The sequence below is a fragment of the Catharus ustulatus genome, chromosome 10, assembly GCF_009819885.2.
Source record: "Catharus ustulatus isolate bCatUst1 chromosome 10, bCatUst1.pri.v2, whole genome shotgun sequence".
Taxonomy (NCBI): Eukaryota; Metazoa; Chordata; class Aves; order Passeriformes; family Turdidae; genus Catharus; species Catharus ustulatus.
The window spans coordinates 12,629,426-12,641,612 of NC_046230.1; the positions used below are offsets into that span (position 1 = coordinate 12,629,426).

At 38.2% G+C, this 12,187-nt stretch overlaps 1 protein-coding gene across 3 annotated transcripts in view; it reads right to left on the reverse strand.

Moving 5' to 3' along the window:
• PLOD2 (procollagen-lysine,2-oxoglutarate 5-dioxygenase 2) overlaps positions 1-12,187 on the reverse strand; it is a 51,420-nt gene that overhangs the window by 2,954 nt on the left and 36,279 nt on the right. For 2 of the 3 annotated variants that reach the window (XM_033068696.1, XM_033068695.2), the window contains exons 11-17: positions 7,119-7,223; positions 6,731-6,856; positions 5,404-5,545; positions 4,146-4,208; positions 2,707-2,820; positions 2,239-2,304; positions 1,653-1,757 (exon numbers count right to left, since the gene is read on the reverse strand). In XM_033068696.1, the coding sequence (XP_032924587.1) occupies positions 1,653-1,757; positions 2,239-2,304; positions 2,707-2,820; positions 4,146-4,208; positions 5,404-5,545; positions 6,731-6,856; positions 7,119-7,223 (721 nt within the window). The remainder of the gene's footprint in view (positions 1-1,652; positions 1,758-2,238; positions 2,305-2,706; positions 2,821-4,145; positions 4,209-5,403; positions 5,546-6,730; positions 6,857-7,118; positions 7,224-12,187) is intronic. The other variant, XM_033068698.2, reaches the window with a different exon arrangement.

Sequence of the window (12,187 nt, forward strand, 5' to 3'; positions counted from 1 at the left end):
ATCAATGAGTAGAAATTGGAAGTTTTTAAAGGATTAATCAATATTTGGATGTGTTGCCTGTAAATAAAAGGCTTCTTGGGATAATAAGATTTACTTACTGAGCTGCAAATGCAACAGAAATTCTATCAGATCAAGAGACTGCAGGCCTCAACTTGACAGGGTAATAAATGTTAAAATAATTTGAAGATAAAAGTATGTTAAAATTCTTTCCAGAGGCTCCCACCTGCACTACAATTGTGACTATAATTTCTCATGGTACCACATTTGTGAATAAGAGAAACATTCCTCTGATTTTAGTGGCAGTTAATGAATACCTTGAATTCTCTGGGAACATTGACACAATAGCTCATAACATTTTCAGGTAACTCCTTAGGGGGACAAGTCTGACAAATTAGTACTTAAAGAGGTAAATGAGTAAAACTTGTCTGAACAGTTATCAACAGCTATCCAAAATCAGCCTTGGGTAACTGCCAGGTGCCTGCTGCAGTGCTGCACCACTGTCAATGTCTAATTTGCTAATGCAAAGCCTGCACTGGGTTTATGTGGCACAGCTTGGGTAGCAGGGGGGCTGCAGGGGTGGCCTTTGTGAGGAGCTGCTGGAAACTTCCCCTGTGCAGCCAATGCCAGCAGGACACACCTGCCACTGGCCAAGGCTGAGCCCAGCAGCGACAGAGACAGCACCTCTGTGGTGGCAGTGCCTTTATGAAAGGGAGGAAAAAACCAGGGCAATAGAAACTGCAGCAGGGAGGAGACTGGGCATATGAGAGAGAACAGCCCTGCAGACAGCAGGGTCGAGGGAAGGAGGCAGGAGCTGCTCCAGGCTCTGGAGCTGGGGCTCCCCTGGTGCAGCCCATGGAGAGGCAGCTGAGCCCCTGCAGCCCTGGGGAGCACAGACACACCTGCAGCCCCAGGGACCCCATGGCACAGCAGGGGGATGCCCAAAGGAGGCTGTGACCCCATGGAAGTCCGTGCTGGAGCAGGGTCCTGGCAGCAGAGAGCAGCCCACACTGCAGCAGTTTATCTGGCAGGACTTGTGACCCCCCAGGGGACCCACACTGGAGCAGGGGAAGAATGTAAAGAGCCCTGAGGAGGAAGGAGTGGCAGAGAATGTGATGACCCCAATCTCCCCTTTTCCCACCCCTGTGCACTGCTGGGGAGGAGGAGGTAGAGAAAAGGGGGGTTAAATTTAAGCCTGGGAGGACGAGAGGAGTTGGGGGAATGTCTTTAAGATGTTTCACTGTTCATTATATTACCAATTGAATCAGAGTATAAAGTAAACTAATTTCCTCAAACTGAGTCTGTTTTGCCTTTGGTGGGAATTGAATGATCTCTCCCTGTCCTTATCTCTCATGTCTAACTCTATTTTTGCTTTCTCTCTCCTGTTGAGTTAAGGGCAGTGACAGAGCGACTTTGTGGGTGCCTGGCATCCAGCCAGGGTCAGCACATCACAACATTAATTGGAGAATGGCTCTAAATCTACTGAAGAAGCAGCTACATGGTAGACTAAACTAAGCACTTCATACCACAAAGCAGATGTTTCAGTGCATTGGCAATTGTTGGGATGTTTGTTTGTGGCAGTACACTGTGACTTTCTATTTTAAAAGTAGTTAAGATCACTCATTAAGATTATGTTTGTATAGGCTGACACTTACTTGGTGTTTCCCACCAGACCATTGTCCAAAATGTTCCATTTCTTCTACTAATTCATCACAGGCAGTGTCAGAAAATATGGGAAACCAAAACACATCTGGACACGGCTACAAAAAAAAACAAAAAAAAAACCTAAACAACTAAAAACTTTATTCTCAAGCACATTCTCACAAAAGCAAAAACTATGAGCTACATTCTAAGTAAACTGACAAAGAATGTGTCAGTGCACCCACCCCTTCTGCGCCTTATGGCTCTAGGTAACAACCCTGGTCTTCCACTTACAGGTTAATACAGGAAAACAGCTTAAAACTTAACACTGCTCTACACACAGACAATTTATCCCAGCTTTTTAGAGAGGCAATGTTCATTAAATCACTGTCCCTAATTGTCCCAACTGATCGTCCAACACAAGTGCTCTGTCCAGATCAGTTGCATAAAAGCAAGCAGCCTATATCCAATGGCAAAAATTCAGTTCTGATCCAAAACATCAAAAAACTGTTTAGTCACAGACCAAAACAGCATTTGCATGGAAATATTTACTGCATGCCAGTCAGTCCCACAAATTTTTAAAAAACTACTTATACTCACCTGTTCTACTATATTATCAGTGAAGATCTTTGAGTAGTTTGGATTTATGTAAGTTTCCTTCCAGTCCTAAAAAAGCATGATTTAAAAACATTACAACAGAACAACAACATTTATAAATTATAAAAAAAAATTGTACTCTTTGTACTCGTTCTACTGAAAGTGCCAAAAATAATTTTTAAACATTCTTATTCTCATAAAAAAACTGGTCCCATCATGTCAAAAATCATGAAACCTGTTGCCTCAGGGTCATATCTCCAATTTCATGCTCTGGTCAGCAGCTGGCTTACTGATATGATATACTGTCATTTGCTTAGAGGGGTGAGAACACCTTTTAGCACATAATCAATATTTAGCACACAGTAAACAAAAGTTCTCCACATAAAGCCTTTAAATTTCAAGTTCTTCATAATATATACCTTTATATTTTTTTAAAACAAAGTAACATTTTAGCAGTAATTAGATGCATACCACAGGATTCTCAAATATCTGCCAGAGGTCATTGTTGTAGTGGGAGGTATTGTAATTGGCTGTAGAAAGAAGTCTTCCAAATTCATGTCTGTTGGTAATGTACATGAAAACACCCTATACCAATTAGAGAAAGCATCATTAGCAAAACTGGCCATCTTAGCAAAGTTTTAAAAAGGTCTGCTCATGATTGTGCTTTCATAAAATGTAATCACACATTTGTACACACATATTGTAAAGGTGCTGTTAGTTTAGCATCTTAATTTTCAAATGGTTCACTCTAATCACAGCTACTCTTAGTAACTTGTTGTTTATAAGCATTTGCCTGCATTTATTTTATAAACACATTAAACCAAAACATATATTGTTGAGAACGTATGTAGAGTTATAGAAAGGAAAAAGCAGAGGAGTGATTGGTTGATTTGCTTTCCAGAAACTTAAGCAGACACACTGAAAGCAACTGATCTCAAACTGAAAATGCTCACAACACAAGAAAACCAACCTCTAGGGTTCAGTTTCAAATTAGAAACTGAAAGAATAAGCTAACAATCAAAGGGTTCATGAACGTCAGAACAAGAAACTTATTTCAGAGTATTCACTACATGATCCATCTGGTGAATTGGCCTGAAATAAAAAGATATTGGCAAATATAGCACATAAGAATATTCAGATCAGCATCCAAAACAGCTGAGTGCTCTAAAGTCTGTTCATGTAATTATATGCAAGATTTCAAGTGTGGTAAGATACAGCTTTATTATCAAGCTATTAACAGAAGGTATTAACAGAACTCTCTTGATTAGAAGTAGTAGCAGAAAATAGTATTTTTAAAAAGAAACTTAGGTTCTATGGGATTTTTTTTTAGTTTAAGGTTTTTCAGACTAAAACTTTATTTCTGAAATGTTTGTGACTTTTGGATTTGCAGCAGATGAAGACATTACCATTTGAGTACTTTGTACTTCTGTCTACGTTTTTGTCTGAAAAAGAGTTAAACTGTTAGAAAGACAATGATTATGTTAAACATGCCCAGTTCTGGGCACTTACCAAATCATAAAATAGCTGCAGCAGGGAGAATAAGGAGGGCCTGGGTCAAGGAAAACAGCTTAAAGTGACAATGTGGTCACTGAGGGGGCCTGGCAGACATAGCAGTGATCTGAGCTTTACTCCTGCCTAGGACTGCTCCATCCATTTTAGCTACAGAAGCAGTGTCAGCACACCTTGACCTCAGAAGCTCTGAGAAACCCCCCTGAGCAAACAAAGAGCCTCTCTGAGATGCTTTCACCATGGAAAACCTGTCCCTGGCAAAAACCTGCCCCCTAGAAGACTGAAGAGAAAGCCAGAGCAGCATTTCATCAGAGGAAGTGGACAGAGGAGAAGTATCTTCCTGTGGTAGAATGATACTGCATGTAATAATAGCTAATTAATAAAAAAAAATAAAGCAACACCTTTGGGGCTCTGAGCATATGGAATGTTTCCGAAGAAGGGGAGTCTTTTTCCCTTTGTAAAGTCTAAAATGAAGGAGAATCATCACATCAGTTTTCTGACACAATCTCTCTCTTTTTCCAACTACTTTCAGGTTTCCACAGTTACATCAGGGAAAGAGCAGCCTTTGACCAAAAGCTGATATGCCTTTACAGACAACATGCATCTCCAAGCAAAGCTCCTCATACACATGTCAAAGCTGTTTCCACCAGCCCCTTCTTATCTGCTGCAATACAAAAACAAGCACGTACCAAACCCTCCTACAGCCCAGACTGAGAAAGAGGAAAAGAGAAAGCAATTTTCTGATGAGCCAGTCAGATTAGTTTAATGAGCACATGGAAAGCACAAGTTTTGCAGGAACTGATGCTGAGGAGGTCTGAATACAATAGGACTGGACGGGGATATTCCGAAGAATCAGTACAGAGGAGATCATGCCTTGTTATGAGGGAATAAAAAAATTAATACTTGCCAACTTTTCTTGTTCAATTCAGCAAAAATATTTTTCAATGCTATAGTGTCTGGAAATAGGTCTGGTTTAGGTCTTATTTGTCTCTGTGCTGAAACTAGTGTAAATATCAGTAGAAATATGGATTTACAGATTCATAACTTTACAGTACAAATAAGTTCTCTCATTACTTCCAGATTAACACAAGTAACATTTATCTGATACCGTTCTAATCTATCTAGAAAAATTAATGAGTAATTCATGCTCCCTAAGAAGATTCCTACCATTTCTTAAAACACCCAGGCTTTTAATGTAACATCCATCATTAGTTTCTATATATATCTACCTAATAAAAAATTGCAAAATATTCCAACTTAGTCTGCTGGAAGTTTCACAGAGTATAAAAATGTGCACAATAGAGGTGATCCAAATGCATTGGTAAGTTTTAAGGATTTTCATACACAGCAGAGCAGTTGAGCCCCCTTTCATCTGTTGAGTTTGTGCCAAGGTATTTTAACCTCAACAGAAATTTTCAGGGAATTTAACTAGAAACCACCATGCAGTCAGTGCATCAGTGCACTGACCTTGAAAAAAACTCTGCTCTCAACAATTTAAAGAAATACACCTTAAGGGTTTTATCACACAAAAATTGGCCAGTACTTTGAATTAGAAGTAAAATATAATATCCAAGATCAATCAAGTAAAGCAGTCTACGAGTACAGCAGGACACAAAGAAATGTGTGCATTGAAAGCCAGCTGTTACATGTACACCTTACCATTTCCCTGGCATTCCTGCAGAGCGCCATATCAGGATCCAACTTATCACGCATGAAGTAGTTCTTTTCTTTCATCTCAGATCTGAGAGTTTGTCCCTTAATTAAGTATATATTAGCCATATAAGGAATATTCCACACTCCTCTGTTGAAAATAAGAAAAACAAAACCAACACAAAAATAGTTTAAAGCTATGAAAACTAATTTGTTGCCTATTCTATTGAATCAGTGTTTCTGTATATGCTGACAGGACTAAGCAAGTTGCAAGGAGAAGAAGCTGAAAGGTTCCCAAGGCACTTGGAAAACTACATCTGGAGATCACAAACGTAGGCGTAAGCAGTAATTCAATTTTTATGAAGTACTGTTACAAAAATATAGCAAGGTCAAATTTTCTATAGAGTTTTAGCTACACATGTACTTCATGTTTCCACAGCTAAGGCAATCAGTCAAACTCTCTTATATTATTCTGCATTACCAGATGGAGAAAGTAACTCCAAAAGAGATTTTTAAATTAGTTTAAAGACTTCACTGAGACTTCACACAGCTGAGCTGACCTCCTCACACAAATACCCACAGACCACAGCAGGCCATGTATTTATATGAGTTGGGCCAACATCAACACAAAAGCATTGCTTTCAAAAGGCTCCCTCTGCATATTTCCCCCCTCTCAGCCCCACAAGCACATCTTTTAGTACAGCAGGACTGAAAGCAAGCCAGTCCTATTCATCAAGCAGTCTGATGCAAACCTTTTTGTTCTTCCAGGGCAAAGAAAAGGCATCACCATATGGAAGAGTCAAGCTTAGAACAACTTACATTAATTTAGGAGCAGGATAAACCCAAAAGTTTATCCTTGACCAAAGTATTGCTGAAGACTCCTTAAGATATACCTGACATTACATACAAGATGAAACAAAGAAATTATAGCTGTTCCATTTGCCCCAAAGAGATGACAAAGTCATTTGATGAATACAACAACCATCCCTTTTGGCTGAGGTTCCAGGGATATAGAGTTTTAGGTTTGCTATTTGTTTATCCTGCCTTTGTCTGTACTGTGCACTGCTAGAGCAACCAGACACCATCACACAGGTACCAGTAATGACTGTGTCCAGTTCTAACACCAGCTCATCACATTAAACACCTGTTTGTTTGGGTTTTTTTCAGTCTGTGAGTGAGAATAAACTAGTGTATTTCTATGAAATAGAAAACACAACACAATATACCTAACCTCATCTCTCCAGAAATAATACCATTTTCTTATATTTTCATGCAATATGTTGCTAATAACCATACTGAGTGCCCTGACTTCAACAATTAGTTCACAGTTACTTACACTCTGTTCCCTTGGACAATGTCCACATAATCTTCTGATCGAGCATAATAACCATCTGGGCTCAAAGCCCCCCAGAAATTGGACCAAAGCTTCCCATGGCGAGTCACGAGAGGAGCAATTATCTTTCTGTGAAGTGACATATTGAATAGGAAAATATGAAAACCTGAAGCACTTGAAATGCACATCAGGTTTTGCTGTTTGACAGGAACAAAATGCTTTGTGAATTGTTGGCCCCCAAGGCCATTATGAACTATGGCAATGAAATACCACAAGTAAACAAAGAGGATTTAACTCTGCAAAAACAAATGGGATCTTATTTTCTCTGGACAGACCCCAGAGAATCCTTTCAATTTAGAGGAAATTCTACAAAATAAGAGATTTACTATACCTGTTCTGTTCTATCAGTATTCTTAAAGTTTTTGGGTTTGTCAGCACCACATCTGCATCTATGCTTAAATAATATTCACATGTTTTATCCTGGCGACAAAGGTCCCTAAAAAAGACAAAAAAGGAATTATTAACTCATGTTAATAATAATGTCCACAAGGATGAATGTCCAGAAAAAACTCACAAACAAAAAAACAAACATAAAGATTTTTAAAATACCCCAAACCTCAAGTAAGTACTGAACTGATTCACTGCATTAAGTCCTCTGCAGCACAGAATTGTAAAGAAAGGTGCCTTTAGATTACAGTAGTAGTAATTAATTAAATTATTAAAATACATGGATTAGATGCCTTGTATTTTTCTTTTAGTTAACTAAGTGGCCTCTAGCCTTTACAAAGTTCAGTAATACCTTCTGTACAGTGTCCTAATGGAAAATGGGGCAGGGGGAACATGCCGTTAATTTATATAGCTGGGTATCAGTACAATCACTTAATAGTGAAGTATGACCTTATTTAGCAATCTCCTCTAGCAAGTAACTGCATGTGGCTGTAATGCTGTCTTTGGTTAAAGATTCCACAGATGCAATCTGCTAATCTGAGTGGTAATTGAAACATTATGGAGAGTGTAAGACAAAAACTATCAAGAAGTACACATTTAAAGATCTTTTCTTTGTCTTTTTGACCTACAAGAACAACAAAGTTGGTAAAGAGAAATATAAACCAATTGCAAAGGTTTGAATTTATACTGGAGAAGGTAACTGAACTGTGTCCATACACTGTTTCTATCAGTTGTGATTTTGATGTCAGAAGAATTAACTGTTGCACAAGAGAAAGACAAAGAAAACACATCCTACAGTAAATATAAAAGATACACAGACTGTGTTTGTGTATCTCCAGTAGGGTAGACTTGCTAGGCCAAAACTATGAATTCACATAGTGAATTCAGCTTTACTATGCCATCAGAATAACAGATTCTAGGAAATCCAATATACTTTCAGAGAAGGTGGAACCATTTCCTCAAGTCAATACCACAGCAATAGCTTCCTATCATGCAGGTGATATTATTGAATTTGTCTAATTTCCACCACAACAGCTTGAAACATTATCTTACTTTCTTGTTTTAAAATATCTATAATCAGTGCTTTGCTTTAAGTTCCACTTGATGTGATTGATTGTGACTTTTTCTGCAAAGGCAAAGATCTCTGTCACTTCAAAAGATCTGATAAAGGGTGGATGTGGCAGGGTACATACAAGTCAAGGTAAGGGCTGCCATGGTTTCCTGCCTGCTCTTCTTCCACCCCTCCAAACCTAGCACCACATCTTCCATCAGAATTAATACTTGTCAACACCTTTTGGGTCTTCCTGTTCAAAATTTCTTCTGCTTAAAGGACTCAAGAGGTATGACTTTGTTACAATCACAGTAGAAGGTAAAGCTTTTTTATTCCATAACATTAAGCACTCCTTCCTCTTCACACTTGTTCACTAAAGATCTAGCAATAATTTCAGAAAAAAATTTAAAACACCCATATGTCAGAAACGGTCCTCCCACTGCTGCTAAAATCACTGTGCTTGAACACACACCCAGTTTAGATCTCTGCTCAGTCTCTGGGCTTGCCTTTTCTGACATCTTACAGAGACATTTTTATGACAGAAATTCCTTAATCAGCACTTTCTCACATAATTGCCCCAGCTGAAACCAGCAGGTTTTATTTTGGCCATAACACGGTCCTGCAATTCCCTCTTTATGGTATTTTCCATTACTAATCCATTCTGTTCAAAGCTTTACAACCACTGAACACAAGTCACATGTAGCTTTATCATTGGCTTAATTACAATTATTAATAGTAATCTGACTTTCATACTGCACTTGGCATTAGATGTTATATTTCTTCCAAAAAACATTCAGCTCCTTTATCCTTATTCTAGTGAGGAAAATAAACCTGAGACCAGATTTGATCCCAGTCCAGGGTTCCAGCCACAATACTTGCCAGCACTGCCCCAAAAACAGATAAACCCTCTGCTGCTAACAAAAATGTGAATAGAATTACTGTTTTTAATTATAAAAATGAGATAAAGTGATAAAAGTTTCAGTCAAAATTAGTAAAGCAAGCACACTCTCAAGAAAATAATGCATCCCATCCTTAGGCTGTCAGTGTTGCCCAATAGCTTTGCCCAAGGAAATAAATGTAACTCATTATATTCTCATGCTTTAGAGTATTACATTCTTGCACTGCATGCTAACCTCTCCAGATGTAGAAATCCCAGATTATATGTGAAACTATTTGTCTGCATATCCAGGGCACTCCAAGGAACATGTGGAAAGTGCTGTCTGGCAAAGCTCATGTGTAAAATGTTACCTTATCTAAATTCAATGGCTAAAACCTTCAATCTATTTGCCTTACACTCACCTGCCCTAAACTAAGACCAAACACTGAAAAGAAAGCTATGTTCTTGTACATAACTTAGAGCAATTTCAGTGTAGTGATTAACAATTCAGAAGAAAGCCAATATTTTTTGGTTGGCAGCATGAAGCTCAGCAGATCAGTTTAAAGTGTTTTGCAATCAGAGTGATGTTTCACTGCTTTTACAAACCACAAGTCCGTCTGGAACAGTGACCTCATCTGAAAATGGGAGAATGTCACAGCTCTTCCCTACATCACACTTTCCACTGAGATATCCAAGGGTCTACTTGGTTGTAACACAGACATATTATCTACCCAATTGCTCTACCACTGAGCATATTTATTTTTTTAGACATAATTTGAACTTGCAGTTAATCAAGTTATCATTTTTAGACCTCTCAATTTGGAAATACAATTCCAAATGTGGACTGCAAGCCCAGAGGCAGAGCACTTAAACCACCTGACAGACCTCTGAAAGAAAAGATGTTCCAGATACAAGTCTGCAACCAAAACCCTGGGTGACATCCCTCGCCATTTAGGGTTATATTTTGCATCTCTCCAGACAGTCACAACAGCATAAACACATTCACATCAACCATCACTAAAAACAAACAAATCCAGAAAACAGATAAAGCACTAATGTTTAGTTTTGCATCTCAGGTTAAAGCATTGCTATCACAGTTATCACACTTGGAAACTACTGAAATGTGTTTTCCATCAACACTCAAAGTTCAGTGTCCCTCCTCCATCTGAGACTGGAACCCAAAACTACTCAAGTGTTCAGGAGAAGCAGCTCCAGAAAATTTAAGTCTTTAAAAGAAAGCATTTGACATGTGAGAAACAAAGATTTCATCCCTGCTCTTCCTTCCCCCACAGCCCTTGCCCTACTCAAGGGCTGTCCTACTCCCTCCTGTCCATGTCATTGTTCACCAACACCAAATGAGAACTCAGAAAATGACATAATATTCTCCTTCAAGAAACACATAGGAGACCCCAGTCACAGCTCAAAATTCAACAGTGCCATCAATGAACTCTCTGATCTCTCTACTATTTTTCCTGAAAATTTTGAAAGCTTTCAATGTAAACTTTCATTTAAAAAGCTAAGATAAATGACATTTTTATAAAGTTTTGGGAAATTCCCACCCTCTTCTGTTACTAATGTTTTTGAGGGAGGAACAAAAAAGAACCAACTCCCCCAAATGAGAAATCCCAAAGGCTGTAAGTTCCAGGAGAAAAAATATTATGGAAAATATGCTTTTTATAAATAAAACCTCAGAAGTGACTATTTCCCAACTTTCTGTTATTACTTGAACATATTAATTGCTTTTCATGTTTTCTGTCATAACAAATTCTGTAACAGCTGGCTGAAATCTCATCTGCAACCAAGGCAAAACCAAAGATAATTTTTCCTTAAAGTAAAAAAGAACTGTTAGAACTCATACCTTATAGACAAAGGCTAAAAGAAAAGAAAGATATGGAAATGCCACTCAAGTGTTTCAAGTGATGGAAATGCAGAGAAAATATTCAGACAACAAGCAGCTAAATCTTCCTTCTCTTTATTCTACTTAGTTCTCTTTCCTTTTTATCTCAATTCAGCCCACAAGAAGGAAAGCTGTGCACTCCTATTTCCCAGTATTGTTTTGCAGACTGCACAATTTTGGATCCTTTCCAACATGTATCCAACTTTCACAAGCACATAAGAGGGCTTTCCATATCAGGAAGAAGTAAGAAATTCAATGCTTCAATTATTCTTTATTATGTGAATGAGAAAAGTTGACCAAAGTTTGCTGCATGGCCATGGGTGAAACTGAATAAAGATTATTTTCTCACATTTATAATGACATGAGAGTGCCATTTACTGAGAATCTCTTATGATTTATCACCACTTTTTACTGAGCCAAAAGCCAAGAAGAAGACTGGTGAGGAGAAAACTGATAAAGCTGAATTATACACTCCAAAGCATTCTGCTGAAAACAAACTAGAGTTTCAATGTTTAAGTGCCCCCTCTTTGCATTAACTGAACCCTGTTAGGCTTCTTCAACTAAATAGATTGTGTGTGAAATGTGCAAGTGAGAAGATCAAATTAATTCTAAATCTACTGGAAACTAACAGAGACACATTAAGAGCAGGTTTGGAAAAGAAGATAAAGCAAGTATTTGAGGCAGATGGTTTTGTTCTATCTGTCAGTAACACAGAGGCAGGAGAAGATGAATCAGAAGATTGAATATCAATCTCTAAATCAGAACAATCAACAAGTTGGAAGAATCATTCTTTTCAAGTTATGCCTACTGCAGTATTAGTGAGAAATAAATGAGGTTATCATGATCAAATCCAGAAGTAGGGCAGAAAGCAAATCGTTTTTTATAGTAACTGCCTTCACCTTGAACATCCCAGACTTCCAAGCTAGACTTCTTAAAGAAATGTAAAATGTGCTTGTTCCAGTGAAGTCAGTGATGTTCACAAGGGCAGCCAAGCACACCAGGTGAGAAGAGCAAGCAGCAGATTACTGAAGCTGCTTCAGACAAATTAAAAGGGGCCATGGAATTACATCTACATTGTTTACTTGGAAAATCCTTCTACTAATGTTCATACTTTTTGGAAAATTCAGTGTTTTGCCATGGTCTCATTCCACAAACAATGTACTTCAGTTTTTCTCTATGTATCTCTCA